Source organism: Galleria mellonella, unplaced genomic scaffold (genome assembly GCF_026898425.1).
Source record: "Galleria mellonella isolate WM207_F2 unplaced genomic scaffold, CSIRO_AGI_GalMel_v1 utg778, whole genome shotgun sequence".
NCBI classification, from domain to species: Eukaryota; Metazoa; Arthropoda; class Insecta; order Lepidoptera; family Pyralidae; genus Galleria; species Galleria mellonella.
Window position 1 is genome coordinate 533,471 of NW_026442150.1, and position 14,313 is coordinate 547,783.

Below are 14,313 nucleotides of genomic sequence, written 5' to 3' on the forward strand. Positions count from 1 at the left end.
GAGCTTGGCCCCTTACAAAAGGTACATTTGTACCCTCAGACACATTTTTGTAATGTTTCGTTTTGCGGTGGGCACAAGTATATTCTGGAGTAAATACACACATGGCAACAAGAAGTAAAAAGCACATCTATGGCAACAAGAAGTTACCATGCTTGGCAGGCGGGTTGGCAACTGCAGTTAGACTTTTAGTGATATTTTAAGAGGGATGCTGCTATCTATTCCTCTATCATTAAGTTCCCTCGCTTCTTATGCCTTCTGGTATAACTTACTTGTAAAACATGCCTATCGATTCTGTCGCCATTTTGTGGTGCTAATGGGAACATGGTGACACCGTGGTCATGGGGGAGCGGCTGTACAGGGCAATACCCGCCCCCCTCCAGCTCGTATAAGGCCTCATTCTCAAAGTCACAGCCGGACGTCTTCTGCGAGGATTGGGTGAACACTGGCTCTTCGCACGCAGCCATTGCTGCTCTGTGAACAGTATTTGTGGTTCAATTGGGAAATACCATGTTTTGAGAAGTCGATATTATGGGTAATTGTTGTAATTTATGCTTTAATTGTTGTAATTTAAGTTTAAAGGTAATTGTAACTATATATTTACCAGAGGGTGACTTTGTACAAAAAGTCGATTGCTTGGGTACCTCTGTTCCATTCGTGTTTCAACCGTGAAGCAGCTGTGTTTGCATGGCTGCGTTTCGGTTTGAAAGGTGGGATATGGCGTGAATTTACTGGGCACAGAGGAATAACACCCGAGTCCTCAGGAATGGCAACGCATGGACCTCCCATGCATTGCCATTGGTATCATGGGTGAAACAGTATACTCTGTTATGTCCATGGTACTGCTCATGTCTATAGGCGACGGTTACCACATTCCATCAGGTGGGCCGTCAGCTTGTTTGCCATTCTAAGTTGTATAAAAAACAAAATTGGTCCAATAACAAATATGTTAAGTTTGTTATCCAGAAAATAATATTGGATAACAGACTTTTAACAAATTCGAAAATAGACATCCAACCAATATGGGTGATGTCGAAATGGGCGATGATTTTTTATCCGCCATCAATGTACAGGGAAACCCAATATATAAATAATAGGGTAAATAAAGGATAGGTATCTATATTAACCATGCTTGCTAGCCAGATCAGGAATCGAACCCAGGATCTCATTTACGCAAAATGCCCACCACTGCGCTCCGGTAGTCGACTTTGAGCATTCCTGACAAGAACATATCATCACCTTAAAAAGTCCCCAAAAATGGGAAGGTTGTTCCTCGCCAGCGCGTAATGGTGCTGATGGAAGCTAGCTATGTGGTCCATCACGGCCTGCGTCCGGTACACCTTCTCCAAGTTGACCAGACCCTCGGGACCTACGCGCCTCCAGCCGGGAGCCGTTTCGCCTTCCTCGTCGAACGATGCTATATACTGGAACAAAATTGATCAATGACTAATTGATGCTATTGGAAACTAGCAGCGACATGTCTACAAAGAATAAAACAGAATGCATTGAGTGGTTTCTTGGGTATCGTAAGAGGCGACTAAGGGAGGGCGAGGGATGGGCAGCAGCGTCCCTCTTAAAACATCTCTAAAGCCTGACTGCGGTTGCCAATCCGCCAGCCAAGCGTGGTAACTACTGGCAAAACCTTCCAAAAGGAAGGCTTATGTTCAGCAGTGGACAGTTAAAGGCTGATATGACGACGATGATGAAGTGGTTCCTTACATAGGTACATATATGAGGAAAAGTTCTTGAGTGGCGACCCCGTACGGGCAAATGCAGTGTAGAGCGATTTTATTTTAATGTAATAACTCTCAGTTTAATTTACATGTAATTAGGTTGAAAAAACTCGACTAGTTTCGAGACCATTCGGGATTTTTAATCTTGAGCGGCTGTGATGCGAGTGCGTGTTAAGGTCTTCTGTTTCTCTTGATGGAGAGGGTTAACTTTTTAACAGGGCCGAATGGAATGGTAACCCCGCCTGGCTATCAATACACGCTGGCAGGGCACCAGTGTGGGATGATAGATGAGAATGAAAAAGCAGAGGGAGACTATGTACAAAAGTCGATTGCTTGGGTACTTCTGTCCCATTCGTGTTTCAACCGTGAAGCAGCTGTGTTTGCACAGCTGTGTTTCGGTTTGAAGAGTGGGATATGACGTGAATTTACTGGGTACAGAGGAATAACACCTGAGTCCCCAGGAATGGCAACGCATGGAGGGTATCATGGGCGAAACAGTATAATCTGTTATGTCCATGGTACTGCTCATGTCTATAGGCGACGGTTACCACTTTCCATCAGGTGGGCCGTCAGCTTGTTTGCCATTCTAAGTTGTATAAAAAAAAAGGTAGGGACATCAAGGCACCTCCTTTCTTCTGAAACCATTACAATGATCATTCTATTCTACGACACCAGGTGGCGCCACTAGTTAAAAATAAGCATATATTTTTAAAAATATTTTTTGTTGCTAGCAATTTGCGGCATCGATATCCAAAGAAAGCCAATATATAGATATAGAAGCGGTAACGGAACACATGACTACTTCAAAGAACTATTTTATATCTTCGTACACTGTTGTAGACTTGAATGAATGAATGATTGACTGGTTAGCTGATTGATTGTTGGACTGATCGAATGGTCGAATAGTCGAATGATTTAATGATGTAACGATTTAATGATTTAGTGATTTAATGATTTAATGACTTAATGACTTAATGACTTAATGACTTAATGACTTAATGACTTAAAGATTTAATGACTTAATGACTTAACGATTTAACGATTTAATGATTTAATGATTTAATGATTTAATGATTTAATGGTTTAATGATTTGATGATTTAATAATTGAATGGATGAATGATAACTATTCGTTTAAATACAGGTCATTACGTTAACAACTTATTGATATCAACTACTTACCACTTGTCGACTAGGCTCGTTGACCCTGGAGTCACGTTTGCTGTCCCGGAGTGGACTAGTCGTGGTGCCCTGGTCGACTCGCTTTCCACTCTCCCGTCTGGCGTCCTTCTTTAGAGACCCTCTGGGAAGTAATTTAGTTCAAACATTCACTATCTTGATATTAGAAAATTTTTAATTTATATGTATATTATATGGCATTTTACTTCATTTCCCATGGATGTCGTAAGAGGTGAATAAAGTAATTTTATGGTTGAGGGATTAATAGTAATGTGGACTACCAGTCCCATTGTTAACAATCATGCTGAATTCCAGGTGTATTCATCACGATGGGCTAACAGACCTGTCTTTTCATCCTCACCTCTCATCTCTCACTGGTGCTCTACATACACTGGCCGTGCACCAGTGATGAATGATAGGTGAGGATGAAAAGGCAGGTCAGTTAGGCCACCGTGATGTATACACCTGGAATTCAGCATGATGGTCTCCAGGGGGGACCTTGTGGGTCTTGTTTTAATGGATGATAATGGAATGGTAACACCGCCTGCATTATCGGTATACACTGGCGGGGCACCAGTGTGGGATGATAGATGAGGATGAAGCGGGTCAGTTAGCCCGTGATGAATCTTACAATAAATCTATCACGATGCTTTTCAGGGGGAACCACGAGGAGGTCGAGCTGATATAGTATATTGCTAGCAATGGGAATCCTTCTCATTACTAACAATCCCTTCTCCCCCCGACCACGTGGGTCGACCTCCACGTGATCCCCCCTGGAAACCATCGTGCTGAATTTAGCGTGTGTTGTGCTTACAGTTTATATTGCTAGCAATGGGGCTGGTAGATAGCAATACTAACAATCCCTCCCCCCCCCCCAGCGTATACCGACGCAAATGGGGGTTACCATTCCATTATAATCCTAAAGCTTTCTAAGGGCGCAATAATTTCTAAAGTTAGTAAAGCATTCTTTGAGTGTATTCAACAAATATTACGAAGGAAACAAAATTATACACAAAAGATCAAATATTTGGTCTTTGTAATATTACTCGTAGTTGAAAAAAGGTGAAACTTCTTACAAATTTCGTAGAAAACTTTTTTAAAGTAACTTATCAAAGAAATAAACTTTCGATTCATTAATTTTTTTTTACAACAGAATTAAAAAAAGAAGAAGGTTCACGTTAGGTTTGTACAAAAGTCGTTTCGCTTGGCCATCTCTGTCCCATTCGTGTTTCTACCGTGAAGCAGTTGTGTTTGCATGGCTGTGTTTCGGTTTGAAGGGTGGGATATGGCAGTGAATTTACAGGGTACAGAGGAATAACACCTGAGTCCTCAGGAATGGCAACGCATGGGGGGTATCATGGGCGAAAATGTATACTCAATTATGTCCATGGTACTGCTCATGTCTATAGGCGACGGTTACCACTTTCCATCAGGTGGGCCGTCAGCTTGTTTGCCATTCTAAGTTGCATATCTCTACCGTAAATTCCTTGATATGACATTAGCTATTGGCTGTCTATTCCTGAATATAGGACTCCCCCATAAAGAGTGTTTTGCCATTAGTTGCCACGCTTGGCAGGCGGATTGACAACCGCAGTTAGGCTTTGGTGATGTTTTAAGAGGGACGCTGCTGCCCATCTCTCGACGACTAAGTTCCTTTAGTTGCCTTTTACGAAACCACGGGAAAGAAAGTGGTAGACCATTCTATACTGGGACCACACGGCCGTCAATTCCTTATTACAGTTACTCATTAATATTTCTCATACATTTGTAAGTACATAAATCCGCCATGCGTGTCCCGGTATAGCCATGCGTGTCCTGGGCCACCCCTTCCCTTCTCGTGGGTGTCGTAAGAGGCCAAAGTACGACAATGGATAGGCAGCAGCGTCACTATTAAGACATCTCTAAAAGCCTAACTGCGGTTGCCAACCCGTCTGCCAGGGGTAGGGATTGTTAGCAATGGAGTTTGACAGCCTCATTGCTAGCAATATGCCCTATCATGTCAACCTCCACGTGATTCCCCCTGGAAATCATCGTGAACAATTCTTGTTGAATTCGTCTCGATGGGCTAACTGACCTGTTTCATCCTCACCTATCATCCTTTACTGGTGCCCTTCCGGTGTATACCGATACCGCGGGTGAGGTTACTATTTCATTATTACCTATAAAAAAAACCCGTCTGCCAAGCGTGACAACCACTGGCAAAACTCCTTTTGTGGGGAAGGCTCATGTCCAGCAGTGGACAGTTAACGGCTGAAATAATTTGTAAGTAGGTATTAGTAAATCATATTCCACGTGGGTCTACTAAAAATATTTAATTACCTATCCTCTTTAGTGGATTCCCTCTTGAAGTCACGCCGGTGCGTGGGCGTCGCCGCCACTGAGTGGCTGGTGAGCGCCGGAGACGCGGCCAGGATTTCCCTTTGAACAAATTAATATTTATTTATTATTTATATTAATATTTATTTATTATACGATAGATAGATAGATAGATAATCTTTATTACCAGTAATAACACTTCTGCTGCCCGCTAACAACATGCTTTCTCACTGTATCGGGTTGACTGGAAGAGATTTCTGTCAGAGATAAGTCCACCCTTGCTCACAACGTTTATAAATACATTATTTTATATGTAACTTACAAGTGCAATAAAGAATATATATATATATATATATATATATATATATATATATATATATATATATATATATATATATATATATATATATATATATATATATATATATATATATATTTTATACAACTTAGAATGGCAAAGAAGCTGATGGCCCACCTGATGGAAAGTGGTAACCGTCGTCTATAGACATGAGCAGTACCATGGACATAACAGAGTGTACTGTTTCGCCCATGATACCTCCCATGCGTTGTCATTCCTGAGGACTCAAGTGTTATTTCTCTGTACCCTGTAAATTCACTGCCATATCCCACCCTTCATACCGAAACACAACTGCTTGGGGAAAAGGGATTGTTAGCAATGGGATATATTAGTTCCATTGCTAGCAATGTACCCTATCAGGTCGACCTTCACGCGGTTCCCTCTGGAAACCATCGTAGTTAATTCTCACAGAATTCTTCACGATGGGCTAATTGACCTGCTTTCACACTCACCTATCATCTCTCACTGGTGCCCCGCCGGTGTATACCGATAGCGCCGGCGGCGCCATTTCATTTTGACCAATTAAAAAAAAAACACATCTGCTTCACGGTAGAAACACGAATGAGACAGAGGTGCCCAAGCAAATACCTTTTAAAGAAATTGCTTTTCAATTAAGGTTTTTTTTAAATTTATTTAAAAATCGACTGAATCGTAACTTTATTAAAGTCTTATTCTTCTGTCCCCTCTATATATATATATTCTTTATTGCACTTGTAAATTACAATGTTAATGCATTTATAAATATTGTGAGCAAGGGTGGACTTATCTCTGACAGAGATCTCTTCCAGTCAACCCAATGCAGTTAGAAAACATGTTGCTAGCGGGCAGCTGAAGTGTACCTATTAGAAATATCATTATTGTCTTAGTACTAGCAATCACTATGAACTAACTCCACGCGGCCCCTCCTGGTGAATTAATCATGACGTGTCATCTTGACTGCATCCCCATTTATCATCCCTCGCTGGTGCCTTGCTATTGCATGCTTATATCGCAGGCGGGGTTACCATTCTACCTTATTTTCATTCGAGTTAAAAATAGAAAAAAAAAAATACCTTTTTTAAATATTTAACTGAACTAGATGTTATTTGTTTTGCAAAATACGGCAACTTTTTTTATTGTTGACAATTTAAATATATAAACAAATAAAACATTGTCTAAAATTAGTCGGTTCAGATTCAGGTTTAGGTTCAGATTCTTTATTTGCATTAAACATGGTCACATTAGAGATTCAGTTGTGTAAACTTCGAGTTACATGTTTCACCAAAATACTGGTATGCAGAATTTACTAAAATACTAAATAAATAGTATAAAATTTAATAATTAATATTAGAGTAAATTAAATAAATGTCTGTTATTAATATTACTGGTATTATTTAAGCAGATAAAATAAAATAACAAATTAGCATTCATAATAAAAAGAAATAAATAAAAATATTGCAATCGATAAATTGTTACCCTAGATATTTTTTTTTATACAACTTAGAATGGCAAACAAGCTGACGGCCCACCTGATGGAAAGTGGTAACCGTCGCCTATAGACATGAGCAGTACCATGGACATAACAGAGTATACCGTTTCGCCCATGATACCCCCCCATGCATTGCCATTAATGAGGACTCAGGTGTTATTCCTCTGTACCCAGTAAATACACGCCATATCCCACCCTTCAAATCGAAACACAGCCATGCAAACACAACTGCTTCACGGTTGAAACATGAATGGGACAGAGGTACCTAAGCAATCGACTTTTGTACAAAGTCTCCCTTTCATATACATATATTAATTATATATATTTTATATATGTAAAAAATAGGACCACACGTCCCACTAAAGCTAATATAATACTAATTTATCTTTCTATGTAGCCACCCGTGCGAAGCAGGGTGGGATTATTAGTAATATTATAACAATCTCAGTAGAAGCTGTTCCAACGCGTGAAGTATGAATTAACGCATAGTCAGCAAACTTTATTACGTATTCGGGGACACGGTGGCCCGTGGGGTCTCTCCGTAGCTCACAGTGACCCTTAATGACAGTTGTTGTAATGTACATACATGTCACAGACAAGAATATATATCCCGGTAGAAACGACATCCCCGGCCGGTAGGGGTGACCCTGAATGGGCGACGTAGATGTCGTGTGGGGAGGAGGGGGGGGGGTATGTTTTTTTTATACAACTTAGAATGCCAAACAAGCTGACGGCCCACCTGATGGAAAGTGGTAACCGTCGCCTATAGACGTGAGCAGTACCATGGACATAACAGAGTATACTGTTTCGCCCATGATACCCCCAATGCGTTGCCATTCCTTAGGATTATATTTATTTCTCTGTAACCAGTAAATTCACACCATATCCCACCCTTCAAACCGAAACACAGACATGCAAACACAATTGCTTCACGGTTAAAACACGAATGGGACAGAGGTACCCAAGCAATCGACTTTTGTACAAAGTCTCCCTCTTGTAAAGCTTTCCTATCGTTTCTCGTGAGTGTCGTTAGAGGCGAATAAAGGCACTTAACAATCTAGGGATGGGCTACAGTATCCCTTTTAAAACATCGCCAAAGGCTAACTGCGGTTGCTAACCCGCAGGCTAAGCATGGCAACTACTGGCAAGAACCCCTTATGGGAGAGGTCTGGGTTTAACAGTGGACAGTTAATCTTGATCATGTTACAGTAGAGAAGTAATATGATATTAATGCATTTATTTATATGGGGGAGGCTCCCCATAGACTATAAGGAACGAACCTGAACTACCTACATACATTAACATTGTCCCTGCAATGCATTTGAGGTTCGTCACTCCTTCTAGTGGAGGGAATAGAGAGAATATTAACTACTATACGAGGTCTGTCCGGAAAGTTCGTATAAAAGTGTTCTGGAATGCGAGAAAGAGGAGTGGGGAGGCCAGGTAAGCGCAGGACCCCTTCCTTATGTCCCTAACAATGCTTCAGTTCTGGTCTGACCGCCGTGCGGTGCGAACTGGCTTGTCACGCCATCTGTGAAGTTACCTCTTAACGAAACCCCGTCGGCATGGAGCCCGCTTCCGTTGAAGAGCAGCGCGTCGTAATCAAGTTTCTCTCGAAACTCGGCAAGAATGGCCGTGAAATTTATGCCGATCTCAGAACAGTTTATGGGGATGATGCTGTGAAGGAACCAACCGTCCACAAGTGGCTAAAAAGATTCAGAGAGGGCCGAGAAAGCGTTCAAGATGACCCACGTTCAGGACGTCCTTCCACTTCACATTCCGACGAAAACGTGGAAAGAATTCGAACTTGTGTTAATGGGGACCGTCGTTTAACGGTCAGACAGGTGGCTGAAGAGCTTAATTTGGGCAAAACCGTGGTCCACGAAATTCTAAGAAACGAACTTCAAATGAAAAAAATTTGCGCCAAGATCGTTCCGTGAGTTTTTGAGTAAAAATTCCATTACGGTGACCGAACACCCCCCTATTCGCCGGATTTGGCCCCGTGTGACTTCTTCTTGTTCCCAAAAACCAAATTGGTACTTCGGGGGCGGCATTTGGGGGACATAAATGAGATAAAAAAAGCTACGACGGGGCAGCTGAGAAACCTACAACCAGAGGACTTTCAAGGAGCCTTCTCACAGTGGAAACGGCGTTGGCACAAGTGCATTATGTCACAGGGGGAGTACTTTGAAGGGGATAAAATTGATTTACCTGAATAATTGTAAAATAAAATTTTTAAAAAACTTTTATACGTACTTTCCGGACAAACCTCGTATTAATATACTAGCGGCCCGTCCCGGCGTCGCACGGGTGGACATTTTTACATTTAAAAAAGTGGCAATTAAGTCTGCACACGCAACGGAAGCTTAAAAATGGAGTAACTTCTCCCGTTTTCCCAACATTTCCCTTATAAATAAATAAATATATTTTCTGCAATTCCTGTCTACGGTCGACTGGTAGATAACACAATATGGTGTTAAGTCCGCCATTCTAGGTGTATTAACACTTCTTTGATTTTTTTTTATTGGTGAAATAAATCAAGGTGATATAATTCGTGTTTAAAATTAAAGGAAAAAATGGTTAAAACAATAAATTTGACAGCTATGGTTTTTTTTCTGCAATGGACATTAAAAAGGTGTCCAGACACGATCGACTTAAAATGAAATTGTTCTTTTATATAATTTTTGGGCATTCAATATTATGATGGAAATTTCCACCATTATGCAAAGAAGGGTTTAAGTTAAATAAATAAATATCATACATATAAAGGTCACTTCCACCAAGTTTCAATTCTTATTCCATAAACAAACTGTCGGACGGTAATTAAAAAATAACACGTTTCGAGTGGATGAGTGGGACGGGATGATTAATATTTACAAAGAGTTGATAATGATTCTCTTTAATATATATAACTAGCGACCCGCCCCGGCTTCGCACGGGTGCAATGCTGATACTACACAAATAGCGTCGCCGGCCCCCCATTACATTACGACATCACATTAGAAACCTCTAAAGAGATAGACATATACCATCGCGGACTTTTTTGTTGACCTTTTACAATACTGTAGTACATTATTTTGATTTATCTCGTGATGTTCTCGCCAGCGTTTGCAATGGAAGCGCGAAAAAATGTATTTATTTACGACATCACATTAGAAACCTCTAAATTTATCAATGTTTCTCTACAATATTATGCATGTATTATACATATAAACCTTCCTTTCGAATCACTCTATCTATTAAAAAAAACGGTTTCAAAATTCGTTGCGTAGTTTTAAAGTTTTTTTTTTGATGGGTGAAAATGGTATGGTAACCCCGCCTGCGCTGACGGAATACGCCGGCGGAGCACCAGTGAAGGGTGATAGATGAGTATAAAAACAGACTAGTTAGCCCATCATGATGAATTCATCAGGAATTAACCATGATAGTTTCCAGGGAGAATCGCGAGGAGGTCGACCTGGTTGGATATATTGCTAGCAATGGGATTCTCAGTCTCCATTACTAATAATCCCTTTCCCCCTAAGTTTTAAAGATTTAAGCATACATAGGGTCGGACAGACAGCGACAGCGACTTTGTTTTATACTATGTAGTGATTTAAAATTTTGTTTCACGAGAACAAAATAAAACACCGAGCAGAGCACTTTCTAAATTAATCAATCGAACACATTACATTTTCTTTAATTGGTTAGTTGATTATATTTTTTTTTTATATAACTTAGAGGTGCAACCAAGCTGACGGCCCACCTGATGGAAAGTGGTAACCGTCGCCTATAGACACGAGCAGTACCATGGACATAACAGAGTGTACTGTTTCGCCCATGATATCACCCATGCGTTGCCATTCCTGAGGACTAAGAGGCTTTTTTAATGGGTGATAATCGAATGGTAACCCCACCCGCGCTATCGGTATACACCGGCGGGGCGCAAGTGAAGGATGATAGGTGAGGATGAAGCAGGTCAGTTAGCCCATCGTGACGAATTCAACAAGAATTGTTCACGATGGTTTCCAGGGGGAATTACGTGGAGGTCGACCTGATAGTGCGTATCGCTAGCAATGGGGCTGTCAAACTCCATTACTAACAATCCCTTTCCCCCCAGACTAAGGGGTTGTGCTTCTGTACTGTGTAAATTCACTGTCATATCTCACCCTTCAAAGCGAAACACAGCCATAATTTCAACATAACTTGGTTCAATTTTCATTGGGTTCCATTGACACAGTTTATCCATGCGAAAAGCCAGCCACAAAATGCTTTAATCAGCTACGTAATGAGAGCTCATAGTGACGTAATCAGGGCATACATCTCGTCCATAAAATATGTAAACTTAAATATTTATTTATGACTAGTTTTTACGCGCGGCTTCGTCCGCTTCCAAGATATATTCACTGGCGGAGACAAAGGAAGCCTCTGTTCTTTCCCGTCCCATATCATCTCATATATATTATGTACATTTCATAGTGATACCGGGGATACCGGGGGGAAAGGGATTGTTAGTAATGGAGACTGAGAATCCCATTGCTAGCAATATACCCAACCAGGTCGACCTCTTCGCGATTCCCCCTGGAAACTTTCATGGTTAATTCCTGATAATCCATCATGATGGGCTAACTGGCCTGTTTTCATTCTCATCGATCACTTTTCACTGGTGCCCCGCCAGCGTATACCGTTAGCGCAGGCGGGGTTACAATTCCATCAACATCTATTAAAAAAAATACATTGCAGACTCGTATCAGGCACGGTAATAAGGCATCAAGGGAGACGCAATTTTTAATTTAATTACTGAATATATAATATTTTTTAATCTCCTTCAGTTTTCATTATAAATGAATCGAAAAATTAATGAGCTATTTAATTTAGTCCAATTATTTCGATTTTAATTTTCACCCAATTAATTCAATCAATTAAATTAAATTTATTTAATATTTAGAGATGCTTTTATAAAACTTTTTATTTATTTATTATATGCTTTTGTACGTCCATTTAAAGTATATATATGAGGTTATTTATTTATTTATTTATAAAAGGCACACCAACAATATGCTTTTAGGGAATATATATGATGATTTACCGTGTGTAAGATATATAAATAAATATATGTGAATAATATCTGGCGGGGCACCAGTGAGCGGTCACAGGTGAAGATGAGAGCAGAGCAGTTAGCCTATCATGATGAACACACTTGGAATTCAACGCGCTGGTTTCCAGGTCGACCGGACAGCAATGGGACTGTAAGTCCACATTTCTAACAATACCTTCCCTCACCTACTGTCTATAATGTGTTGAAGACTGATGGAAAGTGGTAACCGTCGCCTATAGACATGAGCAGTACCATGGATATAACAGAGTATACTGTTTCGCCCATGATACCCCCCATGCGTTGCCATTCCTGAGGACTCAGGTGTTATTCCTCTGTACCCTGTAAATTCACGCCATATCCCACCCTTCAAACCGAAACACAGCCATGCAAACACAACTGCTTCACGGTAGAAACACGAATAGGACAGAGGTGTCCAAGCAAACGACTTTTGTACAAAGTCTCCCTCTGGTAACAACATTTATTTATTTATTTATTTATTCATCAGTACAAATATGTGTACATGGCGGACTTAATGCTAAAAGCATTCTCTCCCAGTCAACCATAGGCAAGTGTCAGAATACTCGAATGCGGTACTAGTAATTATTGATATACATACATACTAAAATTACATATATAAACGAATAAATATATATAAATAACAAATATACTTACACATATATGACATATACTATATTATACACGAATTTGGGAATAATATAAAGCAACATATAGACAAACATAAAATTTCTACAAATATATTGTTTTGGCTTCTATTTATTTTAATGCATTCATGTACATAATACAGAGTTGTTACAATGTTCTTATGTATAGTAAATAAATAAGCCCTGTTTGGGCGTAGCAACATTACGTTGATAGCTAGCTAATGTACATGCATTAGTGTCCATTTAGATGTTAGATTACATTTAATTATTTTTACATATAATTGCTCTTTTTTTATATAGATTCATCATGCAATAATTTCGATTTACATTGAATAAATATTTACATTATTTACAATAAAATTTTGTACAAATGGCGAGCTTAATGCCATACGGCATTCTCTACCAGCTGACCATTGGGTAAAAACAGAAAGCGTATGAAGGGCAGACGTGGTGAAAAATATGTGACAATAGTAACACATTAAGGCAATACACAATATAAATTTTTTAATGTTATATTGGATTAAGTAATATTTTGTGATTATTTCTTCTTGTAAATAAATATAAGTTGTGTATCTGCAAAAAAAAATATAATCTACACATAAGATGCACATATAATACATATACATATACCATATATATATATATATATATATATATATATATATATATATATATATATATACATACATACATATACATAAATTAAAACAACGATAAGCATTATGAGATATAATAACCTGTATATAAATATATATATTATATAATTTTTTCTTAAATATCTCCCAATATCTCCCATGATCAAGGTCCTTGAGGGGCGACTACGTACAGGCAAATAATAATAATAATAATTTTCATTTCGGACTTTTTTCGTTCATTAAATATTTATTAGTAACAATATTCTTAAAACTAATGTTAGTAAATTTACATACACAATACACACACACACACACACACACACACACACACACACACACACACACACACACACACACACATACACATAATATATTAAATAATATACAGATAATCACCGCTGCACAATTCCATTGGAAATTGCGCAGCAGCGATTAACGTACACACAGTGCAGCCTGCTCGCTATCATACTCAGGATGCTGTTGGCGCTGGCACGTACTCTGCGCACCAGAGACGCACACCTTTTTCGCATCGTGGCATAAAAATCTTGCCTTATCCCACCCTTCAAGGGTGCGATAAGGCAGTGAATTTACAGCGTACAGACGTATAACACTCGAGTGCTCAGGAATGGCAACGCATGGGGAGTATCATGAGCGAAACAGTATACTCTGTTATGTCCATGGTACTGCTCATGTCCGTCATACAAACATGGGACAGAGGTGCTCAAACAAACGACTTTTGTAAAAAGTCTCCCTCGGGTCAAATTGGAATTGTGGTATTAACAACTCATTGTGGATACCTTATTTGCTTATAATACGGAACGCGCGTTGCATCCCATTCCGCACGAGACATTATCAATTCCGCGAAGCCATTCTTCAATGTATTCTCCCC

General features: G+C 39.6%; 1 protein-coding gene across 1 annotated transcript in view; it reads right to left on the minus strand.

The window, feature by feature from the left end:
- Positions 1-14,313, minus strand: part of LOC113509564 (1-phosphatidylinositol 4,5-bisphosphate phosphodiesterase epsilon-1-like) — a 195,406-nt gene that overhangs the window by 58,349 nt on the left and 122,744 nt on the right. Inside the window, exons 8-11 of the mRNA XM_052901273.1 lie at positions 5,228-5,326; positions 2,912-3,032; positions 1,237-1,421; positions 270-471 (exon numbers count right to left, since the gene is read on the minus strand). Coding sequence (XP_052757233.1) covers positions 270-471; positions 1,237-1,421; positions 2,912-3,032; positions 5,228-5,326 — 607 coding nt within the window. The remainder of the gene's footprint in view (positions 1-269; positions 472-1,236; positions 1,422-2,911; positions 3,033-5,227; positions 5,327-14,313) is intronic.